The 20,000-nt window shown below is 42.3% G+C and overlaps 1 protein-coding gene across 3 annotated transcripts in view; it reads right to left on the minus strand.

Moving 5' to 3' along the window:
- Nucleotides 1–20,000, minus strand: part of LOC135208563 (proton myo-inositol cotransporter-like) — a 34,498-nt gene that overhangs the window by 12,308 nt on the left and 2,190 nt on the right. The window contains exon 1 of one of the 3 annotated variants that reach the window (XM_064240886.1): nucleotides 2,492–2,610. The exons of 1 other annotated variant lie outside the window; for it this stretch is intronic. Coding sequence is in view for 1 of the 2 variants with exons in the window: in XM_064240884.1 (XP_064096954.1) it covers nucleotides 2,334–2,370 (37 nt within the window). In the remaining variant the exon portion in view is untranslated. Of the gene's footprint in view, nucleotides 1–2,333; nucleotides 2,611–20,000 lie in introns of those variants that run through there. One more of the 3 variants, XM_064240884.1, reaches the window with a different exon arrangement.

The raw sequence follows: 20,000 nt of genomic DNA on the forward strand, positions 1-20,000 counted from the left end.
TCTAGGAAAGGGATGACATTGTTATTTTCGATTTCAACAGTGAATTTTATGGATGGCACTAAATTATTCAATTTAGACAGTAAATCATTTATATCGATACCAACAGGTAAGACTACTAAGATATCATCGACATATCGGTACCATTTTAAGGGGACAAGTGTGATATTCGGGAGGTGTTGTCTCTCTAAAAATTCCATATATAAGTTTGAAAGGAGAGGTGATAAAGGGTTACCCAACAAATATATGGGTCCAAATGTACCATTTGGACCCATATATTTGTAAGATGTTTATGAAGGACCTTAAAATAAATGAACTACTAATAAATTAGTCCCACATGTATATAGTTATTATTTCTCTCTCTCTCTCTGGTTCGATATTCTCTCTCCCTCTTTCTCTTGCTCGATATATATATTTATATTTTCTTTCGTCTTTTCATTAATAATAATTTTTGGGGAAAATTTGTGTAAATTTCATGATATTAAATTGTACTATATATGCTTTCGTGTTTTTTCAAAATGTACTGTTTTCTGGAAGAATAACTTGTTTACTGCGTGTGTCCCCCAAGGTGTGGCTACACCCTCAGGTGTTTCCTCCTTTCTGTAGAGTAAAATTGCCCTTAATGCTAATCTTGTAGTGTCAGATTGGATATTAAGCCTTCTTTTGTCTATGCTGTCCTCTGTAAAATCAGTTTGCCTCAGTAAAGGGTCCGAACAGGACCGAAAGTACTTGGCTATCTCGCTTTTTCATTTTTTCCTTCGTGGCAAAAATCCTTTATATATACATAGTATATATATACATACATATATATATATATATATATATATATATATATATATATATATATATATGTATGTATATATTTGTGTGTATGTAAAATCATGGCCTAAGAAGATGGGCACACATGGAAAGTGAAGTGGCTAGTGCTTGCAAATGACACAGTTTTGATTGGAGATAGCGAAGAGCTACTGCAGAGAATAGTGAGAAGTCTGGAAGAAAGAGTTTTGCAAGAGGAGAAATTTGAGTGTAGGTGTCTGGAAAAAATAGTAACAATATAGATGAATCAATGGATGGGAGGGTTCTTGAGTAAACTATCCTGTATGCACTGGAAGTGAAGTAGAATGCTCTAACTTTGCTTACTGTATTCGTGTAAGGAAAACTGAATGTGTCTGAAATGTGAGGGTACAAAGGTGGTGAAAAGGTTAGCTTTGGGTAAAAACAAATGTCAGTGCTTTTGAGGTGGTTTTCGTCATGGGGAAAGAATGGACGAAGTAATACGTTGGAGTAAGGTGTATGGCACGTCACATGGTGGCCATAGTCACCTGTTACTAATGGGAGAAGACTTACTATCGAAAACTTTTACTATATTAAATAGTAATATATATATTATATATATATATAACTTCAGAGATATATATATTACACACATATACTATGTGTGTGTGTGTGTCGGATCATGTCAAGATTAGCGAACTCACTATTTTTCAAGACAATATTATACCAATTTGATATATATATAGATATATATATATATATATATATCTATATACATTATATATATATATGTATGTATGTGTGTGTGTGTGTGTGTATGTGTAAAAATCAGTGGTATAATAGTCTTGAAAAATAGTGGGTTCGCTAATCTTGACATGATCCCATATATATACATATATACTATATATATATATATATATATATATATATATACTATATATATATATATATATTATGTATATATATATATATATATATATATATATATATATATATGCGTGTGTGTTACATTATGTATTCATCAAACCTTACTAAAAAGTGCACGGGTTAACAAATAAATCCAGTGTTATTACGTTCACTTGGCGGATTTGGTTTTGTTTTGTTTTGTGATAACTGACTAAGGTCCAAGATCTCACATCCTACGAATACCTTTATAGTTGGCTGTGTTAGGATAGTTTGGGTTAGTTTATTCTTGATGGAGGTTTATTGTATCCTCTGGACATCAGAATTAGACAAGTTATTGATAACAAATATCAGTAATGGAACGTAAAACATGTTTAATTAATGGCCTGATCTTTTAAACTTATGAACTAAAGACTCGTGCACCACTTCGAACAATATTACAAATTATGATGTCATATGTAAGTCATTATTGTCTTGTTGTGTTAAGTATAAAGGCGAGGAAATAAGCAAAGCACTGCAAAAATAATACACCTTCACGAAGACATACACGAATATGGATAATTGTTTTCAAAAAGTAAGTTGTACAACTTTATCATCTAACTCAATATGCTTGGTGTCCCTCTGTTGCCAGCTATCCGATTCCCGTTCCAAGGACATACCTGCTGACGATATCAGTGGTTCCTGTATGTCTTCCATGACGACTTTCACGACCTAACTTCTTCATGTATAGTATAGCTTTAAGTCACAGAGTCATAAGGGCACAGGACAACCACAACGCTGGCCGTAATGTAAACATGAATGTTATCAGCTTCGATACCTTCCGTCAGCGTAGCTGTTCTGTAGTCCGCTGATGATCCGGATGGACCCTGCCACCCTGAATTCTCGTAAACAAATAAGCCGTGATGGCTGCCAGACGTACGAGGTCAAAGCCATAACGCCAGGCAGTGTCTCACGTGAACTGACGTAGCATATTGAAATGCAGCAAAGCTTTAGTATTTTTTTTTTTTTGTATCGTACTTTCCATTAGGGCAATAACAAGATAATGTGGTTGGCGTTTTTTTTTTTTTTTTGGTTTCAGTAATTTTCAGAATAAGGCAAAATGTCTGCAGCAACGGACGTAGCCAGAAGGATGGATGGAGGCACTCTTGCTTTAACTCCCTCAGTTGACCATAGATTATTGTATTAACTATACTTTTCTTCAGAATTATCATACTTTAGTTTTTGACAACGATGCATATTCAAATGCATGCAATTCTTGCTCAAAGAGAAGGTGCTGGCACGATTATGAAGTTTAGTTCTAGAGTACAGGAAGGTAATTTCTCGATGTCTTGAATATCACTTCATTGGGAATTACTTGTGTGAGCATCTAAGCGGTTCCTGAAAATTAAGATGATTCAGTACTGGATTGGATAAGATGAAATGGACGTTTAGCTTGCTTGAGATTGTATATTTCAGCAATCTCTTCATTATCCACTATGCCTGTTTCCCTCTTCTTTTGTCTTTAATTAATGAAGCAATCTCTTCATTATCCACCATGCCCGTTTCCCTCTTCTTCTGTCTTTAATTAATGAAAAGTTTACGTGTGTTTATTGGCATGAAGAGAAATGCACAAAACCGGAATGCAGTCGAACTTTTGACCCCTTTCTTGGTGAGTTATAAAACGTTGGCGCGCACAAGCGCCACAAGTTGTCAAGGGAATCCTTTAACCCTCTTACGCCGATTGGACGTATTAAACGTCGAGTCAAAATGTCTCGTATGCCGATTGGACGTATCATACGTCGGCTCAAAAAAGTTTTTTTAAAAATTCGTGAAAAATACTTATAGGCCTACCAGCCGAAAACTTTTGTATCACGAGCACGCCTGCTGGGGATCTGGGAATCACGGATCACGGCGTTGTTTTGGGAAGTTTCAATCGCTACGCAGGCGCGCAAGCGCGAATTTCTTTCTTATCGCACTAAAAAGTATCAGTGACACATCTCGGAAATTATTTCGTCACTTTGACATAATTATTGCACCATTTTAAATTATCCTTTACATGAAGTATTATATATGAAAATGTGCGCAATTTCATGCACAATACAACTAAAAAATACTCATGATTGTAGCTTTTATCAATTTAAAATATTTTTCATATAAATAACGATAAGTGCAAAAATTTCAACCTTCGGTCAACTTTGACTCTACAGAAATGGTCGAGAAACGCAATTGTAAGCTAAAATTCTTATATTATAGTAATATTCAATAATTTGCCTTCATTTTGCAACAAATTGGACGTCTCTAGCACAATATTTCGATTTATGGTGAATTTATGAAAAAACTTTTTCCTTACGTTCGTGCGATAACTCTTCCGATAAATTTTTTCGTGCGATTGTCCTCAATGTTTGCACCCTTTTAAATTTGCCGTTACATAAAGTTTTATATATGGAAATGTGCGCAATTTCATGCACAATACAACAAAAAACAACCCATGGTTGTAACTTTTATCAGTTTTGAAATATTTTCATATAAATAACTTTAAGTGCAAAAATTTCAACTTTCGGTCAGCTTTGACTCTACCGAAATGGTCGAAAAACGCAATTGTAAGCTAAAACTCTTATATTCTAGTAATATTCAATCATTTACCTTCATTTTGCAACGACTTGGAAGTCTCTAGCACAATATTTCGATTTATGGTGAATTTATGAAAAAAAAAAATTACGTTCGCGCGTAACTCTTCCGAAAAAATCAGAATTTTTTGTGCGATTGTCGAAATGTTTGCACCATTTAAAATTAGCTGTTACATAAGTTTTATATATGAAAATGTGCGCAATTTCATGTAGAATACAAACTAAAAATGATGAAGTTGTAGCTTTTCTCTTTTTTTCGAAATATTGCATATAAATCACGATAAATAGAAAAAAAACCACGTTCGGTCAAATTTGACTCTACCGAAATAGTTGAAAAACGCAATTGTAAGCTAAAACTCTTACGGCCTAGTAATATTCCGTCATTTTTCTTCATTTTGAAACAAATTTGAAGTCTCTAAAACAATATTGTGATTTATGGTGAATTTTTGAAAAATATATACCTACCTTCACTCCGCGCGCCGATTCGCGGCCGCAAGTCTCGGCGAAATACGTACATGGCATTATCCTAATATTTGCTCCTTTTCATATTAGCCTTTTTATAGAGTTTCATATATCAAAATGTGCGCAAATTCATGAAGAATACAATAAAAAATAATTGAAGGTTGTAGCTTTTCCATCTTCGAAATATGTGCATATGAAAAAATATATATATTAAAATTTCGACATTCGGTCAAATTAACTCGTCCGAAATGGTCGAAATCTGCAATTCTAATCTAAAAACTCTTACAGTATCGGAATATTTTCAATCATTTGTCTTAATTTTGAAACAAATTGGAAGTCTCTAGAACATTATTTAGAATACGGTGAATTTTGAAAAATATCATTTTTTTACGTCCGCTCGTTACGAATTCGTACATCATTTTGTGATAATATTTTTCCGGTGTTGCTTTTATTGTTTTACTATGTATTATATATCAAAATGATTGCAATTTAGTGTACAATACAACGAAAAAAAAAGTAACTCGTTAGCTTTGACCGTTTTTTGCACAGCGTGATTTGAATACAATTATCTATGAATGTATTTTTTTTCGCTCCATATATCGCATTATTTACATATGATAATGATATTATTTTTCATTTCTGATGATTGCATACTAAACTTAAGCAATGAAAAAAAAATGAGCAAAAATGAACTCTTAATCTTCAAAACTAAGCGCGCTGTGATTTTTGAAAAAATTATTTTTCCGTTTCCCCGCGCTCACTCCAAACCGGCGCCGGCATACAGGAGAGGTTTTGATTTTTAGGGCTTCGGCGTAAGAGGGTTAATGAATTCTCTCACTAACTTCAATGCAATCATTTGAATCTTTTTAAGGGTGGACATTTCCCATATGGGAGTCGTGATAGCTTCTGGGGATTTTATGACTTGTGGGTGCCTGTGTGCTATCCTTTAGATATCGGGAGATTAAAATTAATCGAATGACGGAAATGTTTAATCAAATATTTTCCTTCCACATCCACAGTCCGTGTAACGTTAAAATTAAGTGATAATACATATATATATATAGTGTGTGTGTGTGTGTATTTTATATATATATATATATAATATATATATATATATATATATATATATATATATATATATATATATATATATATATATATATATATTGTTACGTATATAGGGCCTTGAGAAGAAGCTAGATAACGTAAACGGAAAATAATTAGAGGGATTTCAAGAGGGAATTGCTTTAACTTGGGACCGTAAACTGATAGTTATTAACTTTCTTTAGAGGGGAAGGTCGCCAGAAAACTCAGCTCGTTACTTTAAGCTATTTATTTACTAAAAGGCCCGGGCTGGGCTGGAGAAAAGGTAAATGATGGCTCCATTGAGCTGTTATAGCTGGTTTTCATACACTTGGGGTTAATGCACACTTGCGGCAGAGAGACGGCACGTGACTCATGGAATCTTGGAAAAGAATCCCAGATTAAACGAGATAAAAGGAAAAATGACTCTTGCTTTGATTAAGGCTGATTAATCTCTAACATTGGGGAAGGTAAAACTCGAATGGTTCACTGAGGTATGCACGAAAACTTGGTCCTTTAACAAGTCACAAAGGGGAGCACGTGGCCCGATGAGGACAAAGGGCTTCTGATGTAGAAGGGGTAAAAATGAGAATTGAAAATGAATTTAGCAAGAGTCGTATGGTAGTAAAAGGTGCTGGGTTGAAGTTTACACTTTCAGACGTACCTTTATGCAATATTCAGTGTATCCTTGTAGAAGAATGCGGCCTGACCTCGGTTCAGGTCTGGGGTTCGTGTCCACCAGTACGTCGTGGGTAGGCCTAATTTTGGGAGGCTGGCAATTTGACCTCTGTCCGAGATCACGTCTCGCAGCCGACTGAGAGTGATACTGGTTGTTTTCGAATCACGGGGCTTCCAAAAACCGCCTCGAGCATTGCCTGAAAGGTGGTAAACACAACGCCAGCAAATTGGGAAGGAAAATAGGTCTTATTGTAGAAGTCCCTAAAAATCCACTCGAAGCCTAGCTACTCTTGTGACTTGCCTCTCTTACCCTAAGCTTCCGTCAGACCGGAAATATCATTCCTACGACATACCCACTCTCCAACAACAGTCGCTTCAGGAGAAGGCATGGCTGCTACTTTATAATTAAATATAACTAAAACTCTGCTGGGAAGGCGAGGCGTTCTATAGACGTAGCAGCTCCCCCTGTTAAGAAGGCATTCACTCCCCCCTTTCGGGCGTGAAGGTCTTGGCTTAAATAAGTTGATCGCCTCGACTACCCAGTTTCTCCTACTCTAACTGAATGTTTTTTTGAGCAGCGATACGGCTGACTACAATGGCCTACCTAACTTATAGGCAAAGATGCTAAGTGTACTAACTTAATGTAGTGATGTAATCTAGCCTAAGTAATCAAACTACGGGTTTGTCTGTGACGACAGTCTACTCTACCCCTAGATAAGGTTACTTGAAAATTCTACTTGCTAACTAAACCTAATGCCCATGGTACTAAATCATTAGCCTAAACCTACTCAATACATTTAAAATGAAGACGCAATCATTCCAGAGTGGTACGCACAGCAGTAGTTCAGCGACGGAATTGTAAAAATACATGATATAGGTAATGATGCTTGGGGATGATGAGTGGTTAGTTGACCAGGAGGGAAATGCAATGAGGTAGATATATTTAAGTGAGGGTTAGTATTACAATGGCTAGGGGTTAGAGGGTTAGTGCTACTGGCAGAGATCAGGCTGGCTACCTTCTCTGGGTAGGTGCCAAGGATCATTCTGCAAATGAATGTGACACTGTACCTCAGGCACAGGTGTCAAGGAGAGCATGTGGCTCTTGGGTTAGTTTGTTAATGATTGGTTACGTCCCTTCTTCTTCTTCTTCTTATTCCTCCAGGACCTGGCTATACCAGTCCTAGGAGTAGACGGAGGCACCGACTCTGGGGAAAGGCCAGAAACGCCGGCAGGAGCAGAGGCAGTGGTAGCCTGAAAGATTTCAGGAGAACACCCTACTTCGGTCTCTGTAGCAACCGTCGTAGAGGTGGAACCTACTGCAGGGGAGGCCCTCACTCCGGCTGCTGCGACAACCGTCGTGAGGGGAAAAACTCCAGCTGACTCCTGGTCGGGGACAGTTCCTGGTTTTCCAGAGGAGTACAAAGGTAAGGTCTGCCGGAGGTTCATCCTCGGGCGACAGAGGTAAGGATGAAGAAGAAGGAACTAGTGATTGGCCATGGGCTGTGGTAAGCTCCATGCCTGTTGGAGGATCTCCTGTAGGAGGATCCTTGATAAGGTTAGGCGCCGGCGCTAGCTCGGGGCCAGGCGCAGAGGTCAAGTTCGGTGGTGGCTCTACGCCCAGGCTGGACGGAGCTTGGCACTGCTCAGTGCTGCCAAGTGGCACTGGCAGAGAGTTGAGGTCGACTGGAGCTGTGACGGGTACTGGAGGTGCAATACCTCTCAGCGTGCCCTTGGAAATGGGAGACAGAGGCTCCTGTCTCTTTTGGAAGGCTAAGCCTTGTGGAAAATGGACAGTGTCCGCTGCTGGTAGTCGGCTAGGGCACCTAGGCCAATTCGTGGAGTGCCCTATTACGTTGCAGGTTTTGCAACGGAACTGTGAATGATCAATCTCCCTCCTTGGTAGCGGGGGAGACTGTTGGTGGATGTACTTCCTGGAGGAAGTAGAATTGCGATGACTCCTTGCTTTGGAGTGCTTTGTTGTGGGGTTAGGACCCCTAGGCTTTTTGGAATGCGAGGGAGACTTCATGTCTTGCCCTAGGAGGAGGTCATAACCTCCTGGGATGTAGCTTGCAACTGCAAGGGTACAAACCTTGGAGAAATGAGGTCGGGTGACTCTTCTAATTGCACGGTTGGAAGGATCAGCTTGATATGGTTGATACCTTCGATGGTGATTAGTTGTCGTCTATCGACGGTAGCCCCTCGGGGGATTCTGTCTTCCCGTATCAGGGAGATTTGAGCGCCAGAGTCGTCGTAGGCTCTGACGTGGCTTGGCTGATAATGACTTTGGAGGGGTGCAACAGTTATAGGGCCCTTAGCTGGGGGTCCTAGTGAAGAAGGATTGGTTACGGCCATTGCGATGGCAGGAATATTAAAATTTGCGCACCCTCCATAGTTGGCAGACATATGACCCTTGCGGCCACAGTCTCGGCAGAACGTTTCCAGAACCTCTTCCGTGGCACTGGATGATAAGACCGAGATGGCCTCACAGGTTGCAAATCTGTGGAGTCCACCAAGGCTGGCAGTGTGCTCTGGCACAGGTGAAACGTCCTCTGTTGGATCACCCTCGGAAACAAGTCCGGGGGTCAAACTGGTGGGCTTACCTCTTCCAAAAGGGAGGAGGTAGGCGGTAAAAAAAAAGGTAAAAGGCTGGCAGGATGCGGCAGGAATTTCTATCTCCGGCACTGGATCAGGACCAGGCTCGCAAATCGAAAGGATGTCAGGGCTGACCAGAGACGGCGGGACTAAGAGAGACAGTGGGTGCAGGGCTGGAAGCTGGCAGAGTGGCTTGAGCTAGGATACTCTCCTTACGGGCCTTCTCCCGCTTGATGTCGAGTTCCTTCTCCTTGAGAGCGAGCTCATGCTTTCGCTCCTCTTCCTTGCCTTCCTTTCTGCTTCTCTGGCTTGTCTCTGGTTTTCTCTTACTTTCTTTTCTTGCAGGCGTGCGGCAGCTGCTGCGTCTTTATCCCCTGGTCAGGTGCTGGTCCAGTGTAACCAGCCTCCTTGCCCAGAGTTATGAGGGCTCCGAGCTTCTCTAGCTCTCTGGCAAAGAAGTCGCGGGAAGCAGGGGAAGACATTTCCCCTTAGGCTGCAGTAGAGGCTCTGATTGAAAATGAAAATAATGGCCAGGAAGGGTACGGAATGGAATAGGAGTGCCTACTGTGGAAAGTGGCACTCACTTGGAAAGGTGTTCTGCGACGTGGTAGAGAAAAAGTCTGAGAAGACTGGGTGCTCTGTGGCACTTGGGAAGTGTCCCGTAAGTTGGTGGCACTTCTGGATTGGCACCTTCTAAAGAGGTGAAAAAATCAAATGGAGTGTACGGCGTACGTCACACTTAAGGGCGTTCCTAAGTTGGGAGACGCTGGAATGGGCTACCTGTAGGTCCAATACAGGTGCACGGCACTTATGAGGAGGCGTTCCTTGGTTCAGTGATCCAAAATGGTGGATACTCTATAATGAATGAGCGTTCCGTAGGACGGACACGCAGGTATAGGGCTACCTGTACGTCTGTACAGGTGCGCGGCACTTATGAGGAGGCGTTCCTTGGGCAGCACTAGTAGTGCTGGTATTGCGGCACTTTGGGGAGGCGTTTCCCTTAGGATGGTCCGAAGATTCACTGACCCTTGTTACACGGACATTAATGAATTGGGCGGCGTCCGTAAGGACGGACACGCAGGTTTGTCAGCACTTAGGGCTGGTATTGCGGCACTTCTGGGAGGCGTTCCCTTGTTGAGTGTTCGAAGGTCACTGACCCTTGTACACGGACACACTAATTATTTGGGCGTTCCGTAAGGACGACACGCAGGTTTATGGCTACCTGTACGGCCTGTACAGGTGCAATGGCATTTATGGAGGCGTTCCTTGGAGCACTGGTATCGTGCTGGTGTGTCCCGGACACTACATGCAGTATACTTAAATATACTGAAGTGAAATGGCACTGCTCATGGCAGAGGGTAATAGTGGAGGAGAGAAAGTAAAAGGTGGGAGTACTTCAGCAGCCAGTCGATGGACAGTGTCAAGAATTAGTGGCACTGTAAAATGGTAAGACCTGACGTTTTGCACTGGTGGTGGCCAGTCCTAAACTGGTAACGACTTCCCTGTCTGGAAGAAGAATGAATTGGCGTGGCACGCTGTGCGAATTGTGCTTGCGGTATACGCAAGTCTTTTGTGATAAAAGAAAATTAAAAGACCACTCGGGCAACGACAGGTAATGGAAATTTTAGGAATGCTCAGTCCCTCGCTGAAGTACTCAGTAAATGAAATAAATAAATGCTTGCAAAAAGCAATGGACACAGGCGCGTACGTATCACGCTGTGTAAATGAAAGACACAAGAGACTAAAATAATGTTAATTCTGCATGCTATAATTAATGGTAAGATGTAGTACTCTTGGCTTCGTGAATACTGTGTTCTGGTTTTCTCTCTCTCTCTCTCTCTCTCTCTCTCTCTCTCTCTCTCTCTCTCTCTCTCGGAGAGGGTGAAAAATGATATATGAATGAACTCCCTTATATTTGAATTGAACTACTAATGTTAGTTTAATATGACGCAACTTGCGTTAAATGATTTACTTACGTTAACGTTTTTAATGAAAGAATTGCTTTTGGATAACGTTTTATGAAAAATGATAACGCGCTCGTGGTGAACGATTTTTACGTTAATGTTAGCGGCTTGCGCTTATGAAATGATTTGCGTTTCAATATGAATTTTACAAAGACGCGTTTTACGTTAACAATTCTTGTGATTTACTCTACTTGAGATTTACGTTAACTTTATGTAAAGATTACTAGGTCCCTGTGAACGTGAAATGACGGTAAGGATTTAAAACGATGTTTTAGCAAACAATTGTGAATGAGGCTACGTTAAGTGCGAAGTGAAATGAAATTTCGCTCAGCGCGCGAGTGAGCGATGCGAGGTTTGGGAAAACACGTGAAGGAGCTGGGTAGCGCTGCTAGCGCGCAGCATGTCGTTCAAAACAGCTGATTCTCTGTAAATGCGAAGGCAATTTACAACACAACTTCTACTTTCTTATTCAAGGCGAATTACGTTAATTTCTCTGGCAGCACGATAGATACTAGTACAGACATTGATATTATTTACGTTAAAACTTCGTGACTTACGTTACTTTGCTTAAATTGTTTAGATAATGTTGAAAGAGGAAACAAACATGGCTGCCGCTGTGAATGAGACGAAGGTTGGTTGAGACCGCGCAGGCGCGAGAGAGCGCGAAGCTGAATTAGCTGAGAGGTAAGCGGTTACCAACACTTGGAATGAAAATTAAGTTAAAAATGAATACCCTAACATATCACAGACAAAAGAATTGTACACTTCTTTTGCCGTAACTATGAGTAAAACACTCCTAACTAGCTAGGCTTTCAAACACAGCAATAAACCCTGGCAAAGCACTTCCTAGTTTTGATCTGGTTCTTTCTGGCATCTATTCTACACACGTGCTCTGTCTCGTCCGACGAGGACAATGCGATTTATAAAATAACAGAATTCGCTCGGCGCTCTGGCCGTTACAATGTAATAATATTTCTACCTTCACATTTGTTTAAAACACTTCTAAATAAAAATACTTAACGTACCTTAAGCTAACCATAGGTTTATAAATAATCATATTAATGAATGGAATACCTTACCGTGAGTCAGTGTGTCTTCTTTCCCTGCAAGTGTGCTTGATTTACGCTTTGTAAAATAATTTACAGTTTACGTTTTACAACGGATAACGCGATTTACAAGCTTTTTTAAGCAAGCCCGGATTCGATCCTCGGCGAGGTCGACAATGTTACGTATATAGGGCCTTGAGAAGAAGCTAGATACGTAAACGGAAATAATTGAGGGATTTCAAGAGGGAATTGCTTTAACTTACCGTAAACTGATAGTTATTAATTTCTTTAGAGGGAAGGTCGCCAGAAAACTCAGCTCGTTACTTAAAGCTATTTATTACTAAAAGGGCCCGGGCTGGGCTGGAGAAAAGGTAAATGATGGCTCCATTGAGCTGTTATACTGGTTTTTCATACACTTGGGGTTAATGCACACTTGCGGCAGAGAGACGGCACGTGACTCATGGAATCTGGAAAAGAATCCCAGATTAAACGAGATAAAAGGAAAAATGACTTCTTGCTTTGATTAAGGCTGATTAATTCTCTAACATTGGGGAAGGTAAACTCGAATGGTTCACTGAGGTATGCACGAAAACTTGGTCTTTAACAAGTCACAAAGGGGAGCACGTGGCCCGATGAGGACAAAGGGCTTCTGATGTAGAATGGGTAAAAGGGTAAAATGAGAATTGAAAATGAATTTAGCAAGAGTCGTATGGTAGTAAAAGGTGCTGGGTTGAAGTTTACACTTTCAGACGTACCTTTATGCAATATTCAGTGTATCCTTGTAGAAGAATGCGGCCTGACCTCGGTTCAGGTCTGGGGTTCGTGTCCACCAGTACGTCGTGGGTAGGCCTAATTTTGGGAGGCTGGCAATTTGACCTCTGTCCGAGATCACGTCTCGCAGCCGACTGAGAGTGATACTGGTTGTTTTCGAATCACGGGGCTTCCAAAAACCGCCTCGAGCATTGCCTGAAAGGTGGTAAACACAACGCCAGCAAATTGGGAAGGAAAATAGGTCTTATTGTAGAAGTCCCTAAAAAAAGCCATCTCGAAGCCTAGCTACTCTTGTGACTTGCCTCTCTTACCCTAAGCTTCCGTCAGACCGGAAATATCATTCCTACGACATACCCACTCTCCCAACAACAGTCGCTTCAGGAGAAGGCATGGCTGCTACTTTTATAATTAAATATAACTAAAACTCTGCTGGGAAGGCGAGGCGTTCTATAGACGTAGCAGCTCCCCCTGTTGTTAAGAAGGCATTCACTCCCCCCTTTCTTTCGGGCGTGAAGGTCTTGGCTTAAATAAGTTGATCGCCTCGACTACCCAGTTCTCCTACTCTAACTTGAAGTTTTTTTGAGCAGCGATACGGCTGACTACAATGGCCTACCTAACTTATAGGCAAAGATGCTAAGTGTACTAACTTAATGTAGTGATGTAATCTAGCCTAAGTAATAACTACGGGTTGTCTGTGACGACAGTCTACTCTACCCCTAGATAAGGTTACTTGAAAATTCTACTTGCTACTAACCTAATGCCCTGGTACTAAATCATTAGCCTAACCTACTCAATACATTTAAATGAAGACGCAATCATTCCAGAGTGTGGTACGCACAGCAGTAGTTCAGCGACGGAATTGTAAAAATACATGATAAGAGGTAATGATGCTTGGGGATGATGAGTGGTTAGTTGACCAGGAGGGAAATGCAATGAGGTAGATATATTTAAGTGAGGGTTAGTATTACAATGGCTAGGGGTTAGAGGGTTAGTGCTACTGGCAGAGATCAGGCTGGCTACCTTCTCTGGGTAGGTGCCAGGATCATTCTGCAAATGAATGTGACACTGTACCTCAGGCACAGGTGTCAAGGAGAGCATGTGGCTCTTGGGTTAGTTTGTTAATGATTGGTTACGTCCCTTCTTCTTCTTCTTCTTATTCCTCCAGGACCTGGCTATACCAGTCCTAGGAGTAGACGGAGGCACCGACTCTGGGGAAAGGCCAGAAACGCCGGCAGGAGCAGAGGCAGTGGTAGCCTGAAAGATTTCAGGAGAACACCCTACTTCGGTCTCTGTAGCAACCGTCGTAGAGGTGGAACCTACTGCAGGGGAGGCCCTCACTCCGGCTGCTGCGACAACCGTCGTGAGGGGAAAACTCCAGGCTGACTCCTGGTCGGGCAGTTCCTGGTTTTCCAGAGGAGGTACAAAGGTAAGGTCTGCCGGAGGTTCATCCTCGGGCGACAGAGGTAAGGATGAAGAAGAAGGAACTAGTGATTGGCCATGGGCTGTGGTAAGCTCCATGCCTGTTGGAGGATCTCCTGTAGGAGGATCCTTGATAAGGTTAGGCGCCGGCGCTAGCTCGGGGCCAGGCGCAGAGGTCAAGTTCGGTGGTGGCTCTACGCCCAGGCTGGACGGAGCTTGGCACTGCTCAGTGCTGCCAAGTGGCACTGGCAGAGAGTTGAGGTCGACTGGAGCTGTGACGGGTACTGGAGGTGCAATACCTCTCAGCGTGCCCTTGGAAATGGGAGACAGAGGCTCCTGTCTCTTTTGAAGGCTAAGCCTTGTGGAAAATGGACAGTGTCCGCTGCTGGTAGTCGGCTAGGGCACCTAGGCCAATTCGTGGAGTGCCCTATTACGTTGCAGGTTTTGCAACGGAACTGTGAATGATCAATCTCCCTCCTGGTAGCGGGGAGACTGTTGGTGGATGTACTTCCTGGAGGAAGTAGAATTGCGATGACTCCTTGCTTTGGAGTGCTTTGTTGTGGGGTTAGGACCCCTAGGCTTTTTGGAATGCGAGGGAGACTTCATGTCTTGCCCTAGGAGGAGGTCATAACCTCCTGGGATGTAGCTTGCAACTGCAAGGGTACAAACCTTGGAGAAATGAGGTCGGGTGACTCTCAATTGCACGGTTGGAAGGATCAGCTTGATATGGTTGATACCTTCGATGGTGATTAGTTGTCGTCTATCGACGGTAGCCCCTCGGGGGATTCTGTCTTCCCGTATCAGGGAGATTTGAGCGCCAGAGTCGTCGTAGGCTCTGACGTGGCTTGGCTGATAATGACTTTGGAGGGGTGCAACAGTTATAGGGCCCTTAGCTGGGGGTCCTAGTGAAGAAGGATTGGTTACGGCCATTGCGATGGCAGGAATATTAAAATTTGCGCACCCTCCATAGTTGGCAGACATGTGACCCTTGCGGCCACAGTCTCGGCAGAACGTGTTCCAGAACCTCTTCCGTGGCACTGGATGATAAGACCGAGATGGCCTCACAGGTTGCAAATCTGTGGAGTCACCAAGGCTGGCAGTGTGCTCTGGCACAGGTGAAACGTCCTCTGTTGGATCACCCTCGGAAACAAGTCCGGGGTCAACTGGTGGGCTTACCTCTTCCAAAAGGGAGGAGGTAGGCGGTAAAAAGGTAAAAGGCTGGCAGGATGCGGCAGGAATTTCTATCTCGGGCACTAGATCAGGACCAGGCTCGCAAATCGAAAGGATGTCAGGCTGACCAGAGACGGCGGGACTAAGAGAGACAGTGGGTGCAGGGCTGGAAGCTGGCAGAGTGGCTTGAGCTAGGATACTCTCCTTACGGGCCTTCTCCCGCTTGATGTCGAGTTCCTTCTCCTTGAGAGCGAGCTCATGCTTTCGCTCCTCTTCCCTTGCCTTCCTTTCTGCTTCTCTGGCTTGTCTCTGGTTTTCTCTTACTTTCTTTTCTTGCAGGCGTGCGGCAGCCTGCTGCGTCTTTATCCACTGGTCAAGTGCTGGTCCAGTGTAACCAGCCTCCTTGCCCAGAGTTATGAGGGCTCCGAGCTTCTCTAGCTCTCTGGCAAAGAAGTCGCGGGAAGCAGGGGAAGACATTTCCCTTAGGCTGCAGTAGAGGCTCTGATGAAAATGAAAATAATGGCCAGGAAGGGTACGGAATGGAATAGGAGTGCCTACTGTGGAAAGTGGCACTCACTTGGAAAGGTGTTCTGCGACGTGGTAGAGAAAAAGTCTGAGAAGACTGGGTGCTCTGTGGCACTTGGGAAGTGTCCCGTAAGTTGGTGGCACTTCTGGATTGGCACCTTCTAAAGAGGTGAAAAAAATCAAATGGAGTGTACGGCGTACGTCACACTTAAGGGCGTTCCTAAGTTGGGAGACGCTGGAATGGGCTACCTGTAGGTCCAATACAGGTGCACGGCACTTATGAGGAGGCGTTCCTTGGTTCAGTGATCCAAAATGGTGGATACTCTATAATGAATGAGCGTTCCGTAGGACGGACACGCAGGTATAGGGCTACCTGTACGTCTGTACAGGTGCGCGGCACTTATGAGGAGGCGTTCCTTGGGCAGCACTAGTAGTGCTGGTATTGCGGCACTTTGGGGAGGCGTTCCCTTAGGATGGTCCGAAGGATCACTGACCCTTGTACACGGACATTAATGAATTGGGCGTTCCGTAAGGACGGACACGCAGGTTTGTCAGCACTTAGGGCTGGTATTGCGGCACTTCTGGGAGGCGTTCCCTTGTTGAGTGTTCCGAAGGATCACTGACCCTTGTACACGGACACACTAATTATTTGGGCGTTCCGTAAGGACGGACACGCAGGTTTAATGGCTACCTGTACGGCCTGTACAGGTGCAATGGCATTTATGGAGGCGTTCCTTGGAGCACTGGTATCGTGCTGGTGTGTCCCGGACACTACATGCAGTATACTTAAATATACTGAAGTGAAATGGCACTGCTCATGGCAGAGGGTAATAGTGGAGGAGAGAAAGTAAAAGGTGGGAGTACTTCAGCAGCCAGTCGATGGACAGTGTCAAGAATTAGTGGCACTGTAAAATGGTAAGACCTGACGTGCACTGGTGGTGGCCAGTCCTAAACTGGTAACGACTTCCCTGTCTGGAAGTAATGAATTGGCGTGGCACGCTGTGCGAATTGTGCTTGCGGTATACGCAAGTCTTTTGTGATAAAAGAAAATGAAAAGACCACTCGGGCAACGACAGGTAATGGAAATTTTAGGAATGCTCAGTCCCTCGCTGAAGTACTCAGTAAATGAAATAAATAAATGCTTGCAAACTGCAATGGACACAGGCGCGTACGTATCACGCTGTGTAAATGAAAGACACAAGAGACTAAAATAATGTTAATTCTGCATGCTATAATTAATGGTAAGATGTAGTACTCTTGGCTTCGTGAATACTGTGTTCTGGTTTTCTCTCTCTCTCTCTCTCTCTCTCTCTCTCTCTCTCTCTCTCTCTCTCTCTCTCTCTCGGAGAGGGTGAAAAATGATATATGAATGACTCCCTTATATTTGAATTGAACTACTAATGTTAGTTTAATATGACGCAACTTGCGTTAAATGATTTACTTACTTAACGTTTTTAATGAAAGAATTGCTTTTGGATAACGTTTTATGAAAATGATAACGCGCTCGTGGTGAACGATTTTTACGTTAATGTTAGCGGTTTGCGCTTATGAAATGATTTGCGTTTCAATATGAATTTTACAAAGACGCGTTTTACGTTAACAATTCTTGTGATTTACTCTACTTGAGATTTACGTTAACTTTATGTAAGATTACTAGGTCCCTGTGAACAGTGAAATGACGGTAAGGATTTAAAACGATGTTAGCAAACAATTGTGAATGAGGCTACGTTAAGTGCGAAGTGAAATGAAATTTTCGCTCAGCGCGCGAGTGAGCGATGCGAGGTGAAACACGTGAAGGCTAGCGGGTAGCGCTGCTAGCGCACAGCATGTCGTTCAAAACAGCTGATTCTCTGTAAATGCGAAGGCAATTTACAACACAAAATTCTACTTTCTTATTCAAGGCGAATTACGTTAATTTCTCTGGCAGAACGATAGATACTAGTACAGACATTGATATTATTTACGTTAAAACTTCGTGACTTACGTTACTTTGCTTAAATTGTTTAGATAATGTTGAAAGAGGAAACAAACATGGCTGCCGCTGTGAATGAGACGAAGGTTGGGTTGAGACCGCGCAGGCGAGAGAGCGCGAAGCTGAATTAGCTGAGAGGTAAGCGGTTACCAACACTTGGAATGAAATTAAGTTAAAATGAATACCCTAACTATCACAGACAAAAGAATTGTACACTTCTTTTGCTGTAACTATGAGTAAAACACTCCTAACTAGCTAGGCTTTCAAACACAGCAATAAACCCTGGCAAAGCACTTCCTAGTTTTGATCTGGTTCTTTCTGGCATCTATTCTACACACGTGCTCTGTCTCGTCCGACGAGGACAATGCGATTTATAAAATAACAGAATTCGCTCGGCGCTCTGGCCGTTACAATGTAATAATATTTCTACCTTCACATTTGTTTAAAACACTTCTAAATAAAAATACTTAACGTACCTTAAGCTAACATAGGTTGGTTATAAATAATCATATTAATGAATGGAATACCTTACCGTGAGTCAGTGTGTCTTCTTTCCCTGCAAGTGTGCTTGATTTACGCTTTGTAAAATAATTTACAGTTTACGTTTTACAACGGATAACGCGATTTACAAGCTTTTTTAAGCAAGCCCGGATTCGATCCTCGGCGAGGTCGACAATGTTATGTATATAGGGCCTTGAGAAGAAGCTAGATACGTAAACGGAAATAATTGAGGGATTTCAAGAGGGAATTGCTTTAACTTACCGTAAACTGATAGTTATTAATTTCTTTAGAGGGAAGGTCGCCAGAAAACTCAGCTCGTTACTTAAAGCTATTTATTTACTAAAAGGCCCGGGCTGGCTGGAGAAAAGGTAAATGATGGCTCCATTGAGCTGTTATAGCTGGTTTTCATACACTTGGGGTTAATGCACACTTGCGGCAGAGAGACGGCACGTGACTCATGGAATCTGGAAAAGAATCCCAGATTAAACGAGATAAAAGGAAAAATGACTTCTTGCTTTGATTAAGGCTGATTAATTCTCTAACATTGGGGAAGGTAAACTCGAATGGTTCACTGAGGTATGCACGAAAACTTGGTCTTTAACAAGTCACAAAGGGGAGCACGTGGCCCGATGAGGACAGAGGGCTTCTGATGTAGAATGTGGTAAAAATGAGAATTGAAAATGAATTTAGCAAGAGTCGTATGGTAGTAAAAGGTGCTGGGTTGAAGTTTACACTTTCAGACGTACCTTTATGCAATATTCAGTGTATCCTTGTAGAAGAATGCGGCCTGACCTCGGTTCAGGTCTGGGGTTCGTGTCCACCAGTACGTCGTGGGTAGGCCTAATTTTGGGAGGCTGGCAATTTGACCTCTGTCCGAGATCACGTCTCGCAGCCGACTGAGAGTGATACTGGTTGTTTTCGAATCACGGGGCTTCCAAAAACCGCCTCGAGCATTGCCTGAAAGGTGGTAAACACAACGCCAGCAAATTGGGAAGGAAAATAGGTCTTATTGTAGAAGTCCCTAAAATCCATCTCGAAGCCTAGCTACTCTTGTGACTTGCCTCTCTTACCCTAAGCTTCCGTCAGACCGGAAATATCATTCCTACGACATACCCACTCTCCCAACAACAGTCGCTTCAGGAGAAGGCATGGCTGCTACTTTTATAATTAAATATAACTAAAACTCTGCTGGGAAGGCGAGGCGTTCTATAGACGTAGAAATATATTATATATATATATATATATATATATATATATATATATATATATATATATATATATATATATATATATAATCTTTATAACTATATACCCATCTGTATCAATCCTTGGAAACACCTGTAAAATCCAATAAAATGTGTGATATATAATATAACTCATATCAAGATGAATTAATTATTCACTTGACAAACAGTATTAACAGTATATACCTGGTTCATGCACCCACGGGAGTGTGATTTAAAATATGAAATGTACAACGTACTTACTATTTGTTTGTCAGTTCCATTGCTCATGCATTAACCTCCCACGTGGAGGG

Source organism: Macrobrachium nipponense, chromosome 35 (assembly GCF_015104395.2).
Source record: "Macrobrachium nipponense isolate FS-2020 chromosome 35, ASM1510439v2, whole genome shotgun sequence".
Lineage (NCBI taxonomy): Eukaryota > Metazoa > Arthropoda > Malacostraca > Decapoda > Palaemonidae > Macrobrachium > Macrobrachium nipponense.